Source organism: Ascaphus truei (genome assembly GCF_040206685.1).
Source record: "Ascaphus truei isolate aAscTru1 chromosome 8 unlocalized genomic scaffold, aAscTru1.hap1 SUPER_8_unloc_1, whole genome shotgun sequence".
NCBI classification, from domain to species: Eukaryota; Metazoa; Chordata; class Amphibia; order Anura; family Ascaphidae; genus Ascaphus; species Ascaphus truei.
The window spans coordinates 347,364-372,043 of record NW_027453835.1 but is presented as its reverse complement, the minus strand read 5'-3'; the positions used below and the strand labels follow the sequence as shown (position 1 = coordinate 372,043).

At 51.5% G+C, this 24,680-nt stretch overlaps 1 protein-coding gene across 1 annotated transcript in view; it reads right to left on the bottom strand.

Moving 5' to 3' along the window:
* SERPING1 (serpin family G member 1) overlaps positions 1-24,680 on the bottom strand; it is a 130,053-nt gene that overhangs the window by 77,571 nt on the left and 27,802 nt on the right. Inside the window, 4 exon segments of the mRNA XM_075580622.1 lie at positions 18,937-19,096; positions 19,099-19,142; positions 23,182-23,322; positions 24,521-24,675. Coding sequence (XP_075436737.1) covers positions 18,937-19,096; positions 19,099-19,142; positions 23,182-23,322; positions 24,521-24,675 — 500 coding nt within the window.

Here is a 24,680-nt window from a genome sequence, read left to right as displayed (position 1 = left end):
CTGTAGCAAGTAAAGAACTGAGAAGAACCCTAAAGCCTGTCCTGTTCGTCCCCACTACCATCGGCGGACGCTCAGTATTCTGTGAGTCAGCAGGTGAGCATAACAAAACCATCATGTAATAGTGAGATCTCCCAGAGGGCGGGGGAAAACCTGTTACATATATATGTCTGTATTGTGACATAGTCCTAGGATAATAGGCAGCTGTCTGCCCGATTTAGGTCAGAAAGTGCAGAAATAGTCTAAAAGGATCCATTCCCCAGCTTCACATTTACTGAGGCTGGTGGATAAAGAATCCAGGCCAGAGTTTATAGTGGTTCTGGTTCCCCCTCACCTAATTACAGGAACATGTTTTTAGGGCAGCTAGCTTTGCTGTTTCACTCTCTCTCCTGGAGGCTTTGGGCATCGCCGCTCCCCTGCATCTAGTTCAGGGAGGACACCCCCTTCAAGTATCGCAGTACCAGAAGATTTGCCTGGACTCACTTGGGACCGAGTTCCCACCACTACAATCAGTCTCTCTCCTAGAGGCTGGGGGCCTGTTCGGGGAGGACGCCCCCTTCATGTTTTGCAGTATTCGGAAGGATTGCAGAGAATCTATTGGGACAATCTATTGGGACGATGTCCCCTTCTATCAGATAAGAAATCAATGTGTATGTCTGTGCCTAAAGACTGTGGATATTATTGAGTATATAGTAACCCTAAACAGGAGTGTGTTATTTAAACTGGGAACCAGGTAAGTTGGCCAGTGACAAGTAGAGAGGCTTATGCTGCTGTATAGTTATTTTCCCTAAAAGGGATAGGCTTTACTTTTATGATTTTGTTTTCTTAAAGTGACAGGCTGTATAAAATATTGTGTCACTAATATAAGAATAACCACTGAAAGTTAATGGCTGAGTGCCTCCAATGTGTATCTGTTGAAACTGCAGTCTTCTACGGGGATGAAATAAAACAGGCAGAAGCCTGAGTTACGCACTATAATGCTACATCTTATCCTTGTGTCTCTCTAAATAAACCCTAGAAGACCATTTCGGGAAGAAGCCAGACAGACGTCAGTGCTACACAAGGGTGGCATTTGTCACAGTATGTATTGGGATATAATCACTGTCTCTGGATACTAGAAAGCTGGCAGTGCATAGATTCCAGCGTGCAGGAGGTTAAACTCCTCTGTAGGAGCTTGCTGGAGCCAATTAGCAGAGAACTCCTGAAGGAATAGGAGTATTAAAAAGGAGAGAGAGATTGTGAGACTGAGACTTCTCCCCAGCCAGGAAGAGCTGGCTGGCACAGACCCGTAGGCCTGCTGGAGGTGGTCGTGGAGCCTGTCGGGACTGCCTGGGTTGTAACCCCCAAGAAGAATGAAGGATGCCAGACTGGACTGAAGTAGGGATGTCCTGCCCAGGACCTTGGAGCTGCAGAGGGATTCCCTAGACTCTCGTGGGGCAGTGCCCCCCAACAAAACAGATAAAAACTAAATAATATATTGATGTGCCTAAAAGACTGTTAATATTTTTTGCATATACTAGTATACGTTTTGGACTCATAACCAGCTTAGCTGGTGGCTACCAGTTAGAGAGGGCTGGAGCTGCTGTGTAGTTAGACTCTTAAATAGGAGTAGGTGTTTATTTTATGATTTGTTTTGCATTTAAGGGATGGTGGGCCTATTATTGTGTTAATTAAGCCCTGTAAATAAACCCAGTGTAAAGAAGTACAAAGTTTCCTGCCTTAATCTGGGACAAAAGGTCCCGCAACGTGACAGAGGTATCACAGTATGTATATGTATGTATACCTTCCTCAACATACAGATTTTCTGTGGATCAGTGCTCTCTTGATTAAATAAGCAATAGTAAGCACTGTATGTATAACATCCATATACATCACACCATCAACCCCAGACAGCAGCTCAGTGTGATGTGTAACACACTAACGTAGCAGGCTGAGTACACAGTAACACAACCACAGGCAGCAGCGCAGTGTGATGTGTAACACACTAACGTAGCAGGCTGAGTACACAGTAATACAGCCACAGACAGCAGCTCAGTGTGATGTGTAACACACTAATGTAGCAGGCTGAGTACACAGTAACACAGCCACAGGCAGCAGCTCAGTGTGATGTGTAACACACTAACGTAGCAGGCTGAGTACACAGTAACACAGCCACAGGCAGCAGCTCAGTGTGATGTGTAACACACTAACGTAGCAGGCTGAGTACACAGTAACACAGCCACAGACAGCAGCTCAGTGTGATGTGTAACACACTAACGTAGCCGGCTGAGTACACAGTAACACAGCCACAGACAGCAGCTCAGTGTGATGTGTAACACACTAACGTAGCCGGCTGAGTACACAGTAACACAGCCACAGACAGCAGCTCAGTGTGATGTGTAACACACTAACGTAGCAGGCTGAGTACACAGTAACACAGCCACAGACAGCAGCTCAGTGTGATGTGTAACACACTAACGTAGCAGGCTGAGTACACAGTAACACAGCCACAGACAGCAGCTCAGTGTGATGTGTAAAACACTAACGTAGCAGGCTGAGTACACAGTAACACAACCACAGACAGCAGCTCAGTGTGATGTGTAACACACTAACGTAGCAGGCTGAGTACACAGTAACACAGCCACAGACAGCAGCTCAGTGTGATGTGTAACACACTAACGTAGCAGGCTGAGTACACAGTAACACAGCCACAGACAGCAGCTCAGTGTGATGTGTAACACACTAACGTAGCAGGCTGAGTACACAGTAACACAGCCACAGACAGCAGCTCAGTGTGATGTGTAACACACTAACGTAGCAGGCTGAGTACACAGTAACACAGCCACAGACAGCAGCTCAGTGTGATGTGTAACACACTAACGTAGCAGGCTGAGTACACAGTAACACAGCCACAGACAGCAGCTCAGTGTGATGTGTAACACACTAACGTAGCAGGCTGAGTACACAGTAACACAGCCACAGAGAGCAGCTCAGTGTGATGTGTAACACACTAACGTAGCAGGCTGAGTACACAGTAACACAGCCACAGACAGCAGCTCAGTGTGATGTGTAACACACTAACGTAGCAGGCTGAGTACACAGTAACACAGCAACAGACAGCAGCTCAGTGTGATGTGTAACACACTAACGTAGCAGGCTGAGTACACAGTAACACAGCCACAGACAGCAGCTCAGTGTGATGTGTAACACACTAACGTAGCAGGCTGAGTACACAGTAACACAGCCACAGACAGCAGCTCAGTGTGATGTGTAACACACTAACGTAGCAGGCTGAGTACACAGTAACACAGCCACAGACAGCAGCTCAGTGTGATGTGTAACACACTAACGTAGCAGGCTGAGTACACAGTAACACAGCCACAGAGAGCAGCTCAGTGTGATGTGTAACACACTAACGTAGCAGGCTGAGTACACAGTAACACAGCCACAGGCAGCAGCGCAGTGTGATGTGTAACACACTAACGTAGCCGGCTGAGTACACAGTAACACAGCCACAGACAGCAGCTCAGTGTGATGTGTAACACACTAACGTAGCAGGCTGAGTACACAGTAACACAGCCACAGACAGCAGCTCAGTGTGATGTGTAACACACTAACGTAGCAGGCTGAGTACACAGTAACACAGCCACAGACAGCAGCTCAGTGTGATGTGTAACACACTAACGTAGCAGGCTGAGTACACAGTAACACAGCCACAGACAGCAGCTCAGTGTGATGTGTAACACACTAACGTAGCAGGCTGAGTACACAGTAACACAGCCACAGGCAGCAGCTCAGTGTGATGTGTAACACACTAACGTAGCAGGCTGAGTACACAGTAATACAGCCACAGGCAGCAGCTCAGTGTGATGTGTAACACACTAACGTAGCAGGCTGAGTACACAGTAACACAGCCACAGGCAGCAGCTCAGTGTGATGTGTAACACACTAACGTAGCAGGCTGAGTACACAGTAACACAGCCACAGACAGCAGCTCAGTGTGATGTGTAACACACTAACGTAGCAGGCTGAGTACACAGTAACACAGCCACAGACAGCAGCTCAGCGTGATGTGTAACACACTAACGTAGCAGGCTGAGTACACAGTAACACAACCACAGACAGCAGCTCAGCGTGATGTGTAACACACTAACGTAGCAGGCTGAGTACACAGTAATACAACCACAGGCAGCAGCTCAGCGTGATGTGTAACACACTAACGTAGCAGGCTGAGTACACAGTAATACAACCACAGGCAGCAGCTCAGTGTGATGTGTAACACACTAACGTAGCAGGCTGAGTACACAGTAACACAGCCACAGGCAGCAGCTCAGTGTGATGTGTAACACACTAACGTAGCAGGCTGAGTACACAGTAACACAACCACAGACAGCAGCTCAGTGTGATGTGTAACACACTAACGTAGCAGGCTGAGTACACAGTAACACAGCCACAGACAGCAGCTCAGTGTGATGTGTAACACACTAACGTAGCAGGCTGAGTACACAGTAACACAGCCACAGACAGCAGCGCAGTGTGATGTGTAACACACTAACGTAGCAGGCTGAGTACACAGTAACACAGCCACAGACAGCAGCTCAGTGTGATGTGTAACACACTAACCTAGCAGGCTGAGTACACAGTAACACAGCCACAGACAGCAGCTCAGTGTGATGTGTAACACACTAACGTAGCAGGCTGAGTACACAGTAATACAACCACAGACAGCAGCTCAGTGTGATGTGTAACACACTAACGTAGCAGGCTGAGTACACAGTAATACAGCCACAGACACAGCTCAGTGTGATGTGTAACACACTAACGTAGCCGGCTGAGTACACAGTAACACAGCCACAGGCAGCAGCTCAGTGTGATGTGTAACACACTAACGTAGCAGGCTGAGTACACAGTAACACAGCCACAGGCAGCAGCTCAGTGTGATGTGTAACACACTAACGTAGCAGGCTGAGTACACAGTAACACAGCCACAGGCAGCAGCTCAGTGTGATGTGTAACACACTAACGTAGCAGGCTGAGTACACAGTAACACAGCCACAGACAGCAGCGCAGTGTGATGTGTAACACACTAACGTAGCCGGCTGAGTACACAGTAACACAACCACAGACAGCAGCTCAGTGTGATGTGTAACACACTAACGTAGCCGGCTGAGTACACAGTAACACAACCACAGGCAGCAGCTCAGTGTGATGTGTAACACACTAACGTAGCATGCTGAGTACACAGTAATACAGCCACAGACAGCAGCTCAGTGTGATGTGTAACACACTAACGTAGCCGTCTGAGTACACAGTAACACAGCCACAGACAGCAGCTCAGTGTGATGTGTAACACACTAACGTAGCAGGCTGAGTACACAGTAACACAGCCACAGACAGCAGCTCAGTGTGATGTGTAACACACTAACGTAGCAGGCTGAGTACACAGTAACACAACCACAGGCAGCAGCGCAGTGTGATGTGTAACACACTAACGTAGCAGGCTGAGTACACAGTAACACAGCCACAGACAGCAGCTCAGTGTGATGTGTAACACACTAACGTAGCAGGCTGAGTACACAGTAACACAACCACAGGCAGCAGCGCAGTGTGATGTGTAACACACTAACGTAGCAGGCTGAGTACACAGTAACACAACCACAGGCAGCAGCTCAGTGTGATGTGTAACACACTAACGTAGCAGGCTGAGTACACAGTAATACAACCACAGGCAGCAGCTCAGTGTGATGTGTAACACACTAACGTAGCCGGCTGAGTACACAGTAACACAGCCACAGACAGCAGCTCAGTGTGATGTGTAACACACTAACGTAGCAGGCTGAGTACACAGTAACACAACCACAGACAGCAGCTCAGTGTGATGTGTAACACACTAACGTAGCAGGCTGAGTACACAGTAACACAGACACAGACAGCAGCTCAGTGTGATGTGTAACACACTAACGTAGCAGGCTGAGTACACAGTAATACAGCCACAGACAGCAGCTCAGTGTGATGTGTAACACACTAACGTAGCAGGCTGAGTACACAGTAACACAACCACAGGCAGCAGCTCAGTGTGATGTGTAACACACTAACGTAGCAGGCTGAGTACACAGTAATACAACCACAGACAGCAGCTCAGTGTGATGTGTAACACACTAACGTAGCAGGCTGAGTACACAGTAATACAACCACAGACAGCAGCTCAGTGTGATGTGTAACACACTAACGTAGCAGGCTGAGTACACAGTAACACAGCCACAGACAGCAGCTCAGTGTGATGTGTAACACACTAACGTAGCAGGCTGAGTACACAGTAACACAGCCACAGACAGCAGCTCAGTGTGATGTGTAACACACTAACGTAGCAGGCTGAGTACACAGTAACACAGCCACAGACAGCAGCTCAGTGTGATGTGTAACACACTAACGTAGCAGGCTGAGTACACAGTAACACAACCACAGACAGCAGCTCAGTGTGATGTGTAACACACTAACGTAGCAGGCTGAGTACACAGTAACACAGCCACAGACAGCAGCTCAGCGTGATGTGTAACACACTAACGTAGCCGGCTGAGTACACAGTAACACAACCACAGGCAGCAGCTCAGTGTGATGTGTAACACACTAACGTAGCATGCTGAGTACACAGTAATACAGCCACAGACAGCAGCTCAGTGTGATGTGTAACACACTAACGTAGCCGTCTGAGTACACAGTAATACAACCACAGACAGCAGCTCAGTGTGATGTGTAACACACTAACGTAGCAGGCTGAGTACACAGTAACACAGCCACAGACAGCAGCTCAGTGTGATGTGTAACACACTAACGTAGCAGGCTGAGTACACAGTAACACAGCCACAGACAGCAGCTCAGTGTGATGTGTAACACACTAACGTAGCAGGCTGAGTACACAGTAACACAGCCACAGACAGCAGCTCAGTGTGATGTGTAACACACTAACGTAGCAGGCTGAGTACACAGTAACACAACCACAGGCAGCAGCGCAGTGTGATGTGTAACACACTAACGTAGCAGGCTGAGTACACAGTAATACAACCACAGGCAGCAGCTCAGTGTGATGTGTAACACACTAACGTAGCAGGCTGAGTACACAGTAACACAACCACAGACAGCAGCTCAGTGTGATGTGTAACACACTAACGTAGCAGGCTGAGTACACAGTAACACAACCACAGACAGCAGCTCAGTGTGATGTGTAACACACTAACGTAGCAGGCTGAGTACACAGTAACACAGCCACAGACAGCAGCTCAGTGTGATGTGTAACACACTAACGTAGCAGGCTGAGTACACAGTAACACAGCCACAGACAGCAGCTCAGTGTGATGTGTAACACACTAACGTAGCAGGCTGAGTACACAGTAACACAGCCACAGACAGCAGCTCAGTGTGATGTGTAACACACTAACGTAGCAGGCTGAGTACACAGTAACACAGCCACAGACAGCAGCTCAGTGTGATGTGTAACACACTAACGTAGCAGGCTGAGTACACAGTAACACAGCCACAGACAGCAGCTCAGTGTGATGTGTAACACACTAACGTAGCAGGCTGAGCACACAGTAACACAGCCACAGGCAGCAGCTCAGTGTGATGTGTAACACACTAACGTAGCAGGCTGAGCACACAGTAACACAGCCACAGGCAGCAGCTCAGTGTGATGTGTAACACACTAACGTAGCAGGCTGAGCACACAGTAACACAGCCACAGGCAGCAGCTCAGTGTGATGTGTAACACACTAACGTAGCAGGCTGAGTACACAGTAACACAGCCACAGGCAGCAGCTCAGTGTGATGTGTAACACACTAACGTAGCAGGCTGAGTACACAGTAACACAGCCACAGACAGCAGCTCAGTGTGATGTGTAACACACTAACGTAGCAGGCTGAGTACACAGTAACACAGCCACAGGCAGCAGCTCAGTGTGATGTGTAACACACTAACGTAGCAGGCTGAGTACACAGTAACACAACCACAGACAGCAGCTCAGTGTGATGTGTAACACACTAACGTAGCAGGCTGAGTACACAGTAACACAGCCACAGACAGCAGCTCAGTGTGATGTGTAACACACTAACCTAGCAGGCTGAGTACACAGTAACACAGCCACAGACAGCAGCTCAGTGTGATGTGTAACACACTAACGTAGCAGGCTGAGTACACAGTAACACAACCACAGGCAGCAGCTCAGTGTGATGTGTAACACACTAACGTAGCAGGCTGAGTACACAGTAACACAGCCACAGGCAGCAGCTCAGTGTGATGTGTAACACACTAACGTAGCAGGCTGAGTACACAGTAACACAGCCACAGACAGCAGCTCAGTGTGATGTGTAACACACTAACCTAGCAGGCTGAGTACACAGTAATACAGCCACAGGCAGCAGCTCAGTGTGATGTGTAACACACTAACGTAGCAGGCTGAGTACACAGTAACACAGCCACAGGCAGCAGCTCAGTGTGATGTGTAACACACTAACGTAGCAGGCTGAGTACACAGTAACACAGCCACAGACAGCAGCTCAGTGTGATGTGTAACACACTAACCTAGCAGGCTGAGTACACAGTAACACAGCCACAGGCAGCAGCTCAGTGTGATGTGTAACACACTAACGTAGCAGGCTGAGTACACAGTAACACAACCACAGACAGCAGCTCAGTGTGATGTGTAACACACTAACGTAGCAGGCTGAGTACACAGTAATACAGCCACAGGCAGCAGCTCAGTGTGATGTGTAACACACTAACGTAGCAGGCTGAGTACACAGTAACACAGCCACAGACAGCAGCTCAGTGTGATGTGTAACACACTAACGTAGCCGGCTGAGTACACAGTAACACAGCCACAGACAGCAGCTCAGTGTGATGTGTAACACACTAACGTAGCAGGCTGAGTACACAGTAACACAGCCACAGACAGCAGCGCAGTGTGATGTGTAACACACTAACGTAGCAGGCTGAGTACACAGTAATACAGCCACAGACAGCAGCTCAGTGTGATGTGTAACACACTAACGTAGCAGGCTGAGTACACAGTAACACAGCCACAGACAGCAGCTCAGTGTGATGTGTAACACACTAACGTAGCAGGCTGAGCACACAGTAACACAGCCACAGACAGCAGCTCAGTGTGATGTGTAACACACTAACGTAGCAGGCTGAGCACACAGTAACACAACCACAGACAGCAGCTCAGTGTGATGTGTAACACACTAACGTAGCAGGCTGAGTACACAGTAACACAGCCACAGACAGCAGCTCAGTGTGATGTGTAACACACTAACGTAGCAGGCTGAGTACACAGTAACACAGCCACAGGCAGCAGCGCAGTGTGATGTGTAACACACTAACGTAGCAGGCTGAGTACACAGTAATACAACCACAGACAGCAGCTCAGTGTGATGTGTAACAAACTAACGTAGCAGGCTGAGTACACAGTAATACAACCACAGACAGCAGCTCAGTGTGATGTGTAACACACTAACGTAGCAGGCTGAGTACACAGTAACACAGCCACAGACAGCAGCTCAGTGTGCTGTGTAACACACTAACGTAGCCGGCTGAGTACACAGTAACACAGCCACAGACAGCAGCTCAGTGTGATGTGTAACACACTAACGTAGCAGGCTGAGTACACAGTAACACAGCCACAGACAGCAGCGCAGTGTGATGTGTAACACACTAACGTAGCAGGCTGAGTACACAGTAACACAGCCACAGGCAGCAGCTCAGTGTGATGTGTAACACACTAACGTAGCAGGCTGAGTACACAGTAACACAGCCACAGACAGCAGCTCAGTGTGATGTGTAACACACTAACGTAGCAGGCTGAGTACACAGTAACACAGCCACAGACAGCAGCTCAGTGTGATGTGTAACACACTAACGTAGCAGGCTGAGTACACAGTAACACAACCACAGACAGCAGCTCAGTGTGATGTGTAACACACTAACGTAGCAGGCTGAGTACACAGTAACACAACCACAGACAGCAGCTCAGTGTGATGTGTAACACACTAACGTAGCAGGCTGAGTACACAGTAACACAGCCACAGACAGCAGCTCAGTGTGATGTGTAACACACTAACGTAGCAGGCTGAGTACACAGTAACACAACCACAGACAGCAGCTCAGTGTGATGTGTAACACACTAACGTAGCAGGCTGAGTACACAGTAACACAGCCACAGACAGCAGCTCAGTGTGATGTGTAACACACTAACGTAGCAGGCTGAGTACACAGTAATACAGCCCCAGACAGCAGCTCAGTGTGATGTGTAACACACTAACGTAGCAGGCTGAGTACACAGTAACACAGCCACAGGCAGCAGCTCAGTGTGATGTGTAACACACTAACGTAGCAGGCTGAGTACACAGTAACACAGCCACAGACAGCAGCTCAGTGTGATGTGTAACACACTAACGTAGCCGGCTGAGTACACAGTAACACAGCCACAGACAGCAGCTCAGTGTGATGTGTAACACACTAACGTAGCAGGCTGAGTACACAGTAACACAGCCACAGACAGCAGCTCAGTGTGATGTGTAACACACTAACGTAGCAGGCTGAGTACACAGTAACACAGCCACAGACAGCAGCTCAGTGTGATGTGTAACACACTAACGTAGCAGGCTGAGTACACAGTAACACAGCCACAGACAGCAGCTCAGTGTGATGTGTAACACACTAACGTAGCAGGCTGAGTACACAGTAACACAGCCACAGGCAGCAGCTCAGTGTGATGTGTAACACACTAACGTAGCAGGCTGAGTACACAGTAACACAGCCACAGACAGCAGCGCAGTGTGATGTGTAACACACTAACGTAGCCGTCTGAGTACACAGTAATACAGCCACAGACAGCAGCTCAGTGTGATGTGTAACACACTAACGTAGCAGGCTGAGTACACAGTAATACAACCACAGGCAGCAGCTCAGTGTGATGTGTAACACACTAACGTAGCAGGCTGAGTACACAGTAACACAACCACAGACAGCAGCTCAGTGTGATGTGTAACACACTAACGTAGCAGGCTGAGTACACAGTAACACAGCCACAGGCAGCAGCTCAGTGTGATGTGTAACACACTAACGTAGCAGGCTGAGTACACAGTAACACAGCCACAGGCAGCAGCTCAGTGTGATGTGTAACACACTAACGTAGCAGGCTGAGTACACAGTAATACAGCCACAGGCAGCAGCTCAGTGTGATGTGTAACACACTAACGTAGCAGGCTGAGTACACAGTAACACAACCACAGGCAGCAGCGCAGTGTGATGTGTAACACACTAACGTAGCAGGCTGAGTACACAGTAACACAACCACAGGCAGCAGCTCAGTGTGATGTGTAACACACTAACGTAGCAGGCTGAGTACACAGTAACACAGCCACAGACAGCAGCTCAGTGTGATGTGTAACACACTAACGTAGCCGGCTGAGTACACAGTAACACAGCCACAGACAGCAGCTCAGTGTGATGTGTAACACACTAACGTAGCAGGCTGAGTACACAGTAACACAGACACAGACAGCAGCTCAGTGTGATGTGTAACACACTAACGTAGCAGGCTGAGTACACAGTAACACAGCCACAGACAGCAGCTCAGTGTGATGTGTAACACACTAACGTAGCAGGCTGAGTACACAGTAACACAGCCACAGACAGCAGCTCAGTGTGATGTGTAACACACTAACGTAGCAGGCTGAGTACACAGTAACACAGCCACAGACAGCAGCTCAGTGTGATGTGTAACACACTAACGTAGCAGGCTGAGTACACAGTAATACAACCACAGACAGCAGCGCAGTGTGATGTGTAACACACTAACGTAGCAGGCTGAGTACACAGTAACACAGCCACAGGCAGCAGCTCAGTGTGATGTGTAACACACTAACGTAGCAGGCTGAGTACACAGTAATACAGCCACAGACAGCAGCTCAGTGTGATGTGTAACACACTAACGTAGCAGGCTGAGTACACAGTAATACAACCACAGACAGCAGCTCAGTGTGATGTGTAACACACTAACGTAGCCGGCTGAGTACACAGTAACACAGCCACAGACAGCAGCTCAGTGTGATGTGTAACACACTAACGTAGCAGGCTGAGTACACAGTAACACAGACACAGACAGCAGCTCAGTGTGATGTGTAACACACTAACGTAGCAGGCTGAGTACACAGTAACACAGCCACAGACAGCAGCTCAGTGTGATGTGTAACACACTAACGTAGCAGGCTGAGTACACAGTAATACAACCACAGACAGCAGCGCAGTGTGATGTGTAACACACTAACGTAGCAGGCTGAGTACACAGTAACACAGCCACAGACAGCAGCTCAGTGTGATGTGTAACACACTAACGTAGCAGGCTGAGTACACAGTAACACAGCCACAGGCAGCAGCTCAGTGTGATGTGTAACACACTAACGTAGCAGGCTGAGTACACAGTAACACAGCCACAGGCAGCAGCTCAGTGTGATGTGTAACACACTAACGTAGCAGGCTGAGTACACAGTAATACAACCACAGGCAGCAGCTCAGTGTGATGTGTAACACACTAACGTAGCAGGCTGAGTACACAGTAATACAGCCACAGACAGCAGCTCAGTGTAATGTGTAACACACTAACGTAGCAGGCTGAGTACACAGTAATACAGCCACAGACAGCAGCTCAGTGTGATGTGTAACACACTAACGTAGCAGGCTGAGTACACAGTAACACAGCCACAGACAGCAGCTCAGTGTGATGTGTAACACACTAACGTAGCAGGCTGAGTACACAGTAACACAGCCACAGGCAGCAGCTCAGTGTGATGTGTAACACACTAACGTAGCAGGCTGAGTACACAGTAACACAGCCACAGGCAGCAGCTCAGTGTGATGTGTAACACACTAACGTAGCAGGCTGAGTACACAGTAATACAACCACAGGCAGCAGCTCAGTGTGATGTGTAACACACTAACGTAGCAGGCTGAGTACACAGTAATACAGCCACAGACAGCAGCTCAGTGTAATGTGTAACACACTAACGTAGCAGGCTGAGTACACAGTAACACAGCCACAGACAGCAGCTCAGTGTGATGTGTAACACACTAACGTAGCAGGCTGAGTACACAGTAACACAGCCACAGACAGCAGCGCAGTGTGATGTGTAACACACTAACGTAGCAGGCTGAGTACACAGTAACACAACCACAGACAGCAGCTCAGTGTGATGTGTAACACACTAACGTAGCAGGCTGAGTACACAGTAACACAGCCACAGGCAGCAGCTCAGTGTGATGTGTAACACACTAACGTAGCAGGCTGAGTACACAGTAACACAGCCACAGGCAGCAGCTCAGTGTGATGTGTAACACACTAACGTAGCAGGCTGAGTACACAGTAACACAACCACAGACACAGCTCAGTGTGATGTGTAACACACTAACGTAGCAGGCTGAGTACACAGTAACACAACCACAGACAGCAGCTCAGTGTGATGTGTAACACACTAACGTAGCAGGCTGAGTACACAGTAACACAGCCACAGACAGCAGCGCAGTGTGATGTGTAACACACTAACGTAGCCGGCTGAGTACACAGTAATACAGCCACAGACAGCAGCTCAGTGTGATGTGTAACACACTAACGTAGCAGGCTGAGCACACAGTAATACAGCCACAGACAGCAGCGCAGTGTGATGTGTAACACACTAACGTAGCAGGCTGAGTACACAGTAACACAGCCACAGACAGCAGCTCAGTGTGATGTGTAACACACTAACGTAGCAGGCTGAGTACACAGTAACACAGCCACAGACAGCAGCTCAGTGTGATGTGTAACACACTAACGTAGCAGGCTGAGTACACAGTAACACAGCCACAGGCAGCAGCTCAGTGTGATGTGTAACACACTAACGTAGCAGGCTGAGTACACAGTAACACAGCCACAGACAGCAGCTCAGTGTGATGTGTAACACACTAACGTAGCAGGCTGAGTACACAGTAACACAGCCACAGGCAGCAGCTCAGTGTGATGTGTAACACACTAACGTAGCAGGCTGAGTACACAGTAATACAGCCACAGACAGCAGCTCAGTGTGATGTGTAACACACTAACGTAGCAGGCTGAGTACACAGTAACACAGCCACAGACAGCAGCTCAGTGTGATGTGTAACACACTAACGTAGCAGGCTGAGTACACAGTAATACAGCCCCAGACAGCAGCTCAGTGTGATGTGTAACACACTAACGTAGCAGGCTGAGTACACAGTAACACAACCACAGGCAGCAGCTCAGTGTGATGTGTAACACACTAACGTAGCAGGCTGAGTACACAGTAACACAACCACAGGCAGCAGCTCAGTGTGATGTGTAACACACTAACGTAGCAGGCTGAGTACACAGTAACACAGCCCCAGGCAGCAGCTCAGTGTGATGTGTAACACACTAACGTAGCAGGCTGAGTACACAGTAATACAGCCACAGACAGCAGCTCAGTGTGATGTGTAACACACTAACGTAGCAGGCTGAGTACACAGTAACACAGCCACAGACAGCAGCTCAGTGTGATGTGTAACACACTAACGTAGCAGGCTGAGTACACAGTAACACAGCCACAGACAGCAGCTCAGTGTGATGTGTAACACACTAACGTAGCAGGCTGAGTACACAGTAACACAACCACAGACAGCAGCTCAGTGTGATGTGTAACACACTAACGTAGCAGGCTGAGTACACAGTAACACAACCACAGGCAGCAGCTCAGTGTGATGTGTAACACACTAACGTAGCAGGCTGAGTACACAGTAACACAGCCCCAGGCAGCAGCTCAGTGTGATGTGTAACACACTAACGTAGCAGGCTGAGTACACAGTAATACAGCCACAGGCAGCAGCTCAGTGTGATGTGTAACACACTAACGTAGCAGGCTGAGTACACAATAACACAGCCACAGACAGCAGCTCAGTGTGATGTGTAACACACTAACGTAGCAGGCTGAGTACACAGTAACACAGCCACAGACAGCAGCTCAGTGTGATGTGTAACACACTAACGTAGCAGGCTGAGTACACAGTAACACAGCCACAGGCAGCAGCTCAGTGTGATGTGTAACACACTAACGTAGCAGGCTGAGTACACAGTAACACAGCCACAGGCAGCAGCTCAGTGTGATGTGTAACACACTAACGTAGCAGGCTGAGTACACAGTAACACAACCACAGACAGCAGCTCAGTGTGATGTGTAACACACTAACGTAGCAGGCTGAGTACACAGTAACACAGCACAGACAGCAGCTCAGTGTGATGTGTAACACACTAACGTAGCAGGCTGAGTACACAGTAACACAGCCACAGACAGCAGCTCAGTGTGATGTGTAACACACTAACGTAGCAGGATGAGTACACAGTAACACAGCCACAGGCAGCAGCTCAGTGTGATGTGTAACACACTAACGTAGCAGGCTGAGTACACAGTAACACAACCACAGACAGCAGCTCAGTGTGATGTGTAACACACTAACGTAGCAGGCTGAGTACACAGTAACACAGCCACAGACAGCAGCTCAGTGTGATGTGTAACACACTAACGTAGCAGGCTGAGTACACAGTAACACAGCCACAGGCAGCAGCTCAGTGTGATGTGTAACACACTAACGTAGCAGGCTGAGTACACAGTAATACAGCCACAGACAGCAGCTCAGTGTGATGTGTAACACACTAACGTAGCAGGCTGAGTACACAGTAACACAGCCACAGGCAGCAGCTCAGTGTGATGTGTAACACACTAACGTAGCAGGCTGAGTACACAGTAACACAACCACAGACAGCAGCTCAGTGTGATGTGTAACACACTAACGTAGCAGGCTGAGTACACAGTAACACAACCACAGACAGCAGCTCAGTGTGATGTGTAACACACTAACGTAGCAGGCTGAGTACACAGTAATACAGCCACAGGCAGCAGCGCAGTGTGATGTGTAACACACTAACGTAGCAGGCTGAGTACACAGTAACACAACCCCAGACAGCAGCTCAGTGTGATGTGTAACACACTAACGTAGCAGGCTGAGTACACAGTAACACAACCCCAGACAGCAGCTCAGTGTGATGTGTCACACACTAACGTAGCAGGCTGAGTACACAGTAACACAGCCACAGGCAGCAGCGCAGTGTGATGTGTAACACACTAACGTAGCAGGCTGAGTACACAGTAATACAACCACAGACAGCAGCTCAGTGTGATGTGTAACACACTAACGTAGCAGGGTGAGTACACAGTAATACAACCACAGACAGCAGCTCAGTGTGATGTGTAACACACTAACGTAGCAGGCTGAGTACACAGTAACACAACCACAGACAGCAGCGCAGTGTGATGTGTAACACACTAACGTAGCAGGCTGAGTACACAGTAACACAACCACAGACAGCAGCTCAGTGTGATGTGTAACACACTAACGTAGCAGGCTGAGTACACAGTAATACAGCCACAGATAGCAGCTCAGTGTGATGTGTAACACACTAACGTAGCAGGCTGAGTACACAGTAACACAACCACAGACAGCAGCTCAGTGTGATGTGTAACACACTAACGTAGCAGGCTGAGTACACAGTAACACAGCCACAGACAGCAGCTCAGTGTGATGTGTAACACACTAACGTAGCAGGCTGAGTACACAGTAACACAGCCACAGACAGCAGCTCAGTGTGATGTGTAACACACTAACGTAGCAGGCTGAGTACACAGTAACACAACCACAGACAGCAGCTCAGTGTGATGTGTAACACACTAACGTAGCAGGCTGAGTACACAGTAACACAGCCACAGACAGCAGCTCAGTGTGATGTGTAACACACTAACGTAGCAGGCTGAGTACACAGTAACACAGCCACAGACAGCAGCTCAGTGTGATGTGTAACACACTAACGTAGCAGGCTGAGTACACAGTAACACAACCACAGACAGCAGCTCAGTGTGATGTGTAACACACTAACGTAGCAGGCTGAGTACACAGTAATACAGCCACAGACAGCAGCTCAGTGTGATGTGTAACACACTAACGTAGCAGGCTGAGTACACAGTAACACAGCCACAGACAGCAGCTCAGTGTGATGTGTAACACACTAACGTAGCAGGCTGAGTACACAGTAACACAACCACAGACAGCAGCTCAGTGTGATGTGTAACACACTAACGTAGCAGGCTGAGTACACAGTAACACAACCACAGACAGCAGCTCAGTGTGATGTGTAACACACTAACGTAGCAGGCTGAGTACACAGTAATACAGCCACAGGCAGCAGCTCAGTGTGATGTGTAACACACTAACGTAGCAGGCTGAGTACACAGTAACACAGCCACAGACAGCAGCTCAGTGTGATGTGTAACACACTAACGTAGCCGGCTGAGTACACAGTAACACAGCCACAGGCAGCAGCTCAGTGTGATGTGTAACACACTAACGTAGCAGGCTGAGTACACAGTAATACAGCCACAGACAGCAGCTCAGTGTGATGTGTAACACACTAACGTAGCAGGCTGAGTACACAGTAACACAGCCACAGGCAGCAGCTCATTGTGATGTGTAACACACTAACGTAGCAGGCTGAGTACACAGTAATACAGCCACAGACAGCAGCTCAGTGTGATGTGTAACACACTAACGTAGCAGGCTGAGTACACAGTAATACAGCCACAGGCAGCAGCTCAGTGTGATGTGTAACACACTAACGTAGCAGGCTGAGTACACAGTAACACAACCACAGGCAGCAGCGCAGTGTGATGTGTAACACACTAACGTAGCAGGCTGAGTACACAGTAACACAGCCACAGAGACAGGCTCAGTGTGATGTGTAACACACTAACGTAGCAGGCTGAGTACACAGTAATACAACCACAGGCAGCAGCTCAGTGTGATGTGTAACACACTAACGTAGCAGGCTGAGTACACAGTAATACAGCCACAGACATCAGCTCAGTGTGATGTGTAACACACTAACGTAGCAGGCTGAGTACACAGTAATACAACCACAGGCGGGCTACACATGGTTACAATGGAAATAGTCAGTTAAGTCTGGTTACCCTGATAGTATTCAGTTAGTAAAGCCGGGTTATCCTGATAGTATTCAGCTAGTAAAGCCGGGTTACCCTGATAGTATTCAGCTAGTAAAGCCAGGTTACCCCAATAGTAGTCCGTTAGTAAAGCCGGGTTACCCTGATAGTAGTCCGTTAGAATAGCCGGGTTACCCTGATAGTAGTCCGTTAGTAAAGCCGGGTTACCCTGATAGTAGTCCGTTAGTAAAGCCGGGTTACCCTGATAGTAGTCCGTTAGTAAAGTCAGGTTACCCTGATAGTAGTCAGATAGTAAAGCCGGGTTACCCTGATAGTAGTCAGTTACTAAAGCCGGGTTACCCTGATAGTAGTCCGTTAGTAAAGCCGGGTTACCCTGATAGTAGTTCGTTAGTAAAGCCGGGTTATCCTGATAGTAGTCAGTTAGTAAAGCCGGGTTACCCTGATAGTAGTCCGTTAGTAAAGATGGGTTACCCTGATAGTAGTCCGTTAGTAAAGCCGGGTTACCCTGATAGTAGTCCGTTAGTAAAGCCGGGTTACCCTGATAGTAGTCAGCTAGTAACGTCTGGTTACCCTGATAGTAGTCCGTTAGTAAAGCCGGGTTACCCTGATAGTAGTCCGTTAGTAAAGCCGGGTTACCCTGATAGTAGTCAGCTAGTAACGTCTGGTTACCCTGATAGTAGTCCGTTAGTAAAGCCGGGTTACCCTGATATTATTCAGCTAGTAACGTCTGGTTACCCTGATAGTAGTCCGTTAGTAAAGCCGGGTTACCCTGATAGTATTCAGCTAGTAACGTCTGGTTACCCTGATAGTAGTCCGTTAGTAAAGCCGGGTTACCCTGATAGTATTCAGCTAGTAACGTCTGGTTACCCTGATAGTAGACGGCGTTAGCGAGGAGCAGCTGCAGGTCCATGGGCTGTTCCTGCAGTAAGTTTGGGATGTGGTGACCAGTCTTCTCAGACACCCACTTATTAATGATTCTCAGGTTCTGTTCGGGGTCGGGGCCCAGCGGCTGCCCACGGGCTCCCATAGGAACTGCAAGGATTGCTGCAGAAAGCCGGCGTTCAGAGAAATGTCTGGGGAAAGACATCACGGTTTACCCCACGCTGCCCACGGGTTACCCACGCTGCCCACGGGTTACCCACGCTGCCCACGGGTTACCCACGCTGCCCACGGGTTACCCACGCTGCCCTCGGGTTACCCACGCTACCCACGCTGCCACAGGTTACCCACGCTGCCCACGGGGTTACCCACGCTAACCCACGCTGCCCACGGGTTTACCCCACGCTGCCCACGGGTTACCACCACGCTGCCCACGGGTTACCCACGCTGCCCACGGGTTACCCACGCTGCCCACGGGTTACCCACGCTAACCCACGCAGCCCACAGGTTACCCACGCTGCCCACGGGTTACCCACGCTGCCCACGGGTTACCCCACGCTGCCCACTGGTTACCCACGCTGCCCACAGGTTACCCACGCTGCCCACGGGTTACCCACGCTGCCCACGCTGCCCACGGGTTACCCCACGCTGCCCAAGGGTTACCCACGCTGCCCACGGGTTACCCACGCTGCCCACGGGGTTACCCACGCTGCCCACGGGTTACCCCACGCTGCCACACTGGTTACCCACTCGCTGCCCACAGGTTACCCACGCTGCCCACGGTTACCCACGCTGCCCACGCTGCCCACGGGTTACCCACGCTGCCCAAGGGTTACCCACGCTGCCCACGGGTTACCCACGCTGCCCACAGGGGTTACCCCACGCTGCCCACTGGTTACCCACACTGCCCACGGGTTACCCACACTGCCACGGGTTACCCCACGCTGCCCATGGGTTACCCACGCTGCCCACGGGTTATCCACGCTGCCCACGGGTTACACACGCTGCCCACGGGTTACCCACGCTGCCCACGGTTTACCCACGCTGCCCACGCTACCCTTCATACCTGACCCTACAGGCAAAAGGGCACAGCACCCTCAACTGAGAGATCCCTCACTACTCCTCCACTCTCCCTATCCCTTCCTGTGTCCATTCTTTCTATCCCTTCCGGTCCTCGGTTTTCTCTCTCTCTCTCTCTCTCTCTGCTCCCTCTCTCTCACTTCCGCGCTCTATTCTCTCTCTCTCTCTTCCCCCTGCTCTATTCTCTCTCTCTTCCCCCTCTCTCCCTCCTCTCTCTTCCCCTCTCTGTCTCTCTCTCTTCCCCCTCTCTATTCTCTCTCTTCCTCCTCTCTCTCCTCTCTATCTCTCTCCCTCTCTCTCTTCTCCCCTCTCCCCCTCTCTATTCTCTCTCTTCCCCCTCTCTTCTCTGTCCCCTCTTCTCTCTTCACTCTCTTCCCCCCTCTCTCTTCCCCCTTTCTCTTCTCTCTCTTCGCCCTCTCTCTTCTATCTCTCTTCCCCCTCTCTCTTCTCTCTCTCTCTCTTCTCTCTCTCATCTCTCTCTCTCTTCCCCTCTCTTCTCCTCCCCCCCCTCTCTCTCTCTCTCTTCCCTCCTGTCTCTATTCTCTCTCCTCCTTTCTCCCCCCTCCCTTCTTCCGTCTCTCATCCCTTCTCTCCTCCCCTCTCCCATCTCTCATCCCTTCCCCTGTCTCTCCTCATTTCTCCCATCTCCCCTCCCTTCTCCCTCCCTCCCTTCCTCCCTTCTCCTGTCTCTCATCCCTTCTCCCGTCTCTCCTCCCTTCTCCCGTCTCTCATCCCTTCACCCGTCTCTCCTCCTTTCTCCCGTCTCTCCTCCCTTCTCCCCCCATCCCTTCTCCCGTCTCTCCTCCCCTCTCCCCATCCCTTCTCCGTCTCTCATCCCTTCTCCCCATCCCTTCTCCCGTCTCTCCTCTCTTCTCTCCCTCCCTCCCTTCTCCCGTCTCTCATCCCTTCTCCAGTCTCTCCTCCCTTCTCCCCATCCCTTCTCCCCGTCTCTCCTCCCTTCTCCCCCATCCCTTCTCCCATCTCTCCTCCCTTCTCGCCCTATTCCTTCTCCCGTCTCGCCTCTCTTCTCCCCCCATCCCTTCTCCCATCTCTCTCTCTTCTTCCTCCCTTCTCCCGTCTCTCATCCCTTCTCCCGTCTCTCCTCCCAACTCACCCCATCCCTCTCCCCCCTTCCTCCCCCTTCCCTTCTCCCGTCTCTCCTCTCCCTACTTCCCCTATCTCTTCTCCATCTCTCCTCCCTTCTCCCCCCATCCCTTCTCCCATCTCCTCCTCCCTACTCCCCCCATCCCTTCTCCCATCTCTCCTTCCTACTCCCCCCCCTTCTCCGTCTCTCCTCCCTACTCCCCCCTCTCCCTTCTCTCCTCCCTACTCCCCCCCCTCCCTTCTCCCGTCTCTCATCCCTTTGCCCCTCTCCCTTCTCTCCTCCCTACTCCCCCCTCCCTTCTCCCGTCTCTCCTCCCTACTCCCCCCATCCCTTCTCTCGTCTCTCCTCCCTACTCTCCCCCTCCCTTCTCCCGTCTCTCCTCCCTTCTCCCCCCTCTCCCTTCTCTCCTCCCTACTCCCCCCCTCCCTTCTCCCGTCTCTCATCCCTTCTCCCCCTTCTCCCTTCTCTCCTCCCTACTCCCCCCCTCCCTTCTCCCGTCTCTCCTCCCTTCTCCTCCCTCTCCATTCTCTCCTCTCTACTCCCCCCCTCCCATCTCTCCTCCCTTCTCCCCCCTCTCCCTTCTCTCCTCCCTGCTCCCCCCCTCCCCTTCTCCTGTCTCTCCTCCCTTCTCCCCCCTCTCCCTTCTCTCCTCCCTACTCCCCCCCTCCCTTCTCCCGTCTCTCATCCCTTCTCCCCTTTTCCCTTCTCTCCTCCCTACTCCCCCCCTCCCTTCTCCCGTCTCTCCTCCCTTCTCCCCCCTCTCCCTTCTCTCCTCTCTACTCCCCCCCTCCCTTCTCCCATCTCTCCTCCCTTCTCCCCCCTCTCCCTTCTCTCCTCCCTGCTCCCCCCCTCCCTTCTCCTGTCTCTCCTCCCTTCTCCCCCTCTCACTTCTCTCCTCCCTACTCCCCCCCTCCCTTCTCCCGTCTCTCATCCCTTCTCCCCCCTCTCCCTTCTCTCTCCTCCCTTCTCCCCCCCCCATCCCCTTCTCCCGTCTCTTCCCTTCTCCCCCCCTCCCTTCTCCCATCTCTCCTCCCTTCTCCCCCCCTCCCTTATCCCGTCTTTCCTCCCTTCTCCCCCCCTCTCCCGTCTCTCCTCCCTACTCCCCCATCCCTTCTCCCATCTCTCCTCCCTTCTCCCCCTCTCCTTCTCTCCCTCCCTACTCCCCCCCTCCCTTCTCCCATCTCTCCTCCCTTCTCCCCCCTCTCCCTTCTCTCCTCCCTTCTCTCCCCCCCATCCCTTCTCCCGTCTCTTCCTTCTCCCCCCCTCCCTTATCCGTCTCTCCTCCCTTCCCCCCCTCTCCCGTCTCTCTCCTCCTACTCCCCCATCCCTTCTCCCGTCTCTCCTCCTTCTCCCCCCTCTCCCTTCTCCCCCCTTCCTCCCCCTTCCTTCTCCCATCTCCCCTCCCTACTCCCCCTATCTCTTCTCCCATCTCTCCTCCCCCCATCCCTTCTCCCCCCATCCCTTCTCCCATCTCTCCTCCCTACTCCCCCCATGCCTTCTCCCATCTCTCCTCCCTACTCCCCCTCTCCCTTCTCTCCTCCCTACTCCCCCCTCCCTTCTCCCGTCTCTCCTCCCTACTCCCCCCTCCCTTCTCCCGTCTCTCCCTCCCTTCTCCCCCCTCCCTTCTCCCGCCTCTCCTCCCTTCTCCCCCCCCCCCTCCCTTCTCACCCGCCTCTCCCTCCCTTCTCCCCCCCCTCCCCTCCTCTCCCGTTCTCTCCTCCTTCTCCCCCCTCTCCCGTCTCTCCTCCTTACTCCTCCCCCCCCTTTCTTCTCCCACCTCTCCTCCCTTCTCCCCCCTCCCTTCTCCCATCTCTCCTCCCTTCTCCCCCCCTCTCCCTTCTCTCCTCCCTACTCCCCACAACCCATCTTCCCGTCTCTCCTCCATTCTCCCCCCTCTCCCTTCTCCCCCCCTCCCTTCTCCCCCCCCCCCTCCCTTATCCCCCCTCCCTTATCCCCCCCTCCCTTATCCCCCCCCTCCCTTATCTCCCCCCCTCCCTTCTCCCCCCCCCCTCCCTTCTCCCCCCCCCTCCCCTTCTCCCGTCTCTCACCTGGTGCATAGAAGATTTCGGAAGCACTAAGGAACGAGTCGGATTTTGTGAGGTTTCTGATCGCCTCGTGCACACACTCCACGTCTTTCAGACCCTCGTATAATGTTTTCACCATAGCGTCCTGCGTTTCTCCGCGAGCTCCTATATACAGCACAGAAGAGGAGAATATATACCAATAGTGCGCCCCCCTCGGGGTGACATAGCGACAGATGGAGAGTCTGTCTGTCCCCCGCATAGTGACACAGTGACACAAGGGCCAGGTAGGGCAGTTTCACCTGGGTAACCCCGCCCCCTGCAGCTCCGCCTGGCCCTGGGATCCCTCCCGAGACCCACACACTATAACCGTGTGTGTAAGTTATAGGGTTTGGGTTACCTTCCCCTGTATGTTATCCCTTCCGTGTCCTGCACCTTCCCCTATTAAGCTTTATTGTTGTGTCTGTGCTCCCAGGGACCCCTGAGTAAGAGTACAGGCGGGGCGCACAATATATCTGTAGTGTGTATTGTGGGGTCCTGAGACCCCCTCAGTTTAGCGGAGGTTCCCATTGCCATAGTACAGTATTAGCTTCGTGGCTCTTACTGAGAGCCCGTGGTAACCCGCGCTGTTCTTAGGTGTCCCAGTTGGTGGCGCCACCATCCTATGAGGTGTTGGGCTATTCTGTGGGTTTCAGCACCTTCTTGTCATAGTTAGGGCGGGATTCTTGTAATCAGTTACGACCCCAAGGTGTTTTCTCGCAGGGTGACATAGGTCTCTGTGTCACTATGTCCCTCCCCCAACATGGTGACACACAGAGACCTATGTACCCTGCAGCATGGTGACAGTGACACACAGAGGGACCAATGTCCCTCGCCTAGCAGTGACAGAGACCTATGTCCCTCCCCCGCAGGGTGACACACAGAGACCTATGTCCCTCCCCCGCAGGGTGACACACAGAGACCTATGTCCCTCCCCCGCAGGGTGACACACAGAGACCTATGTCCCTCCCCCACAGGGTGACACACAGAGACCTATGTCCCTCCCCCGCAGGGTGACACACAGAGACCTATGTCCCTCCCCCGCAGGGTGACACACAGAGACCTATGTCCCTCCCCCGCAGGGTGACACACAGAGACCTATGTCCCTCCCCCGCAGGGTGACACACAGAGACCTATGTCCCTCCCCCGCAGGGTGACACACAGAGACCTATGTCCCTCCCCCGCAGGGTGACACACAGAGACCTATGTCCCTCCCCCGCAGGGTGACACACAGAGACCTATGTCCCTCCCCCGCAGGGTGACACACAGAGACCTATGTCCCTCCCCCGCAGGGTGACAGACCTTAGACATGCATGCTATGTCTCACCCAGCAGAAGATGTGAGAGTGTCAGTGCGATGCTTATTGGAGCGATGACCAGGTTTGGACGGGGGTCTCGTTTTGAGAGAGTCTGGTACAGGCGCAGGGAGAAGGTGGTCAGTGCTCGTCCCAGGTCGCCCGTAGCATTGTCCAGATGGTCTCTTTTGCA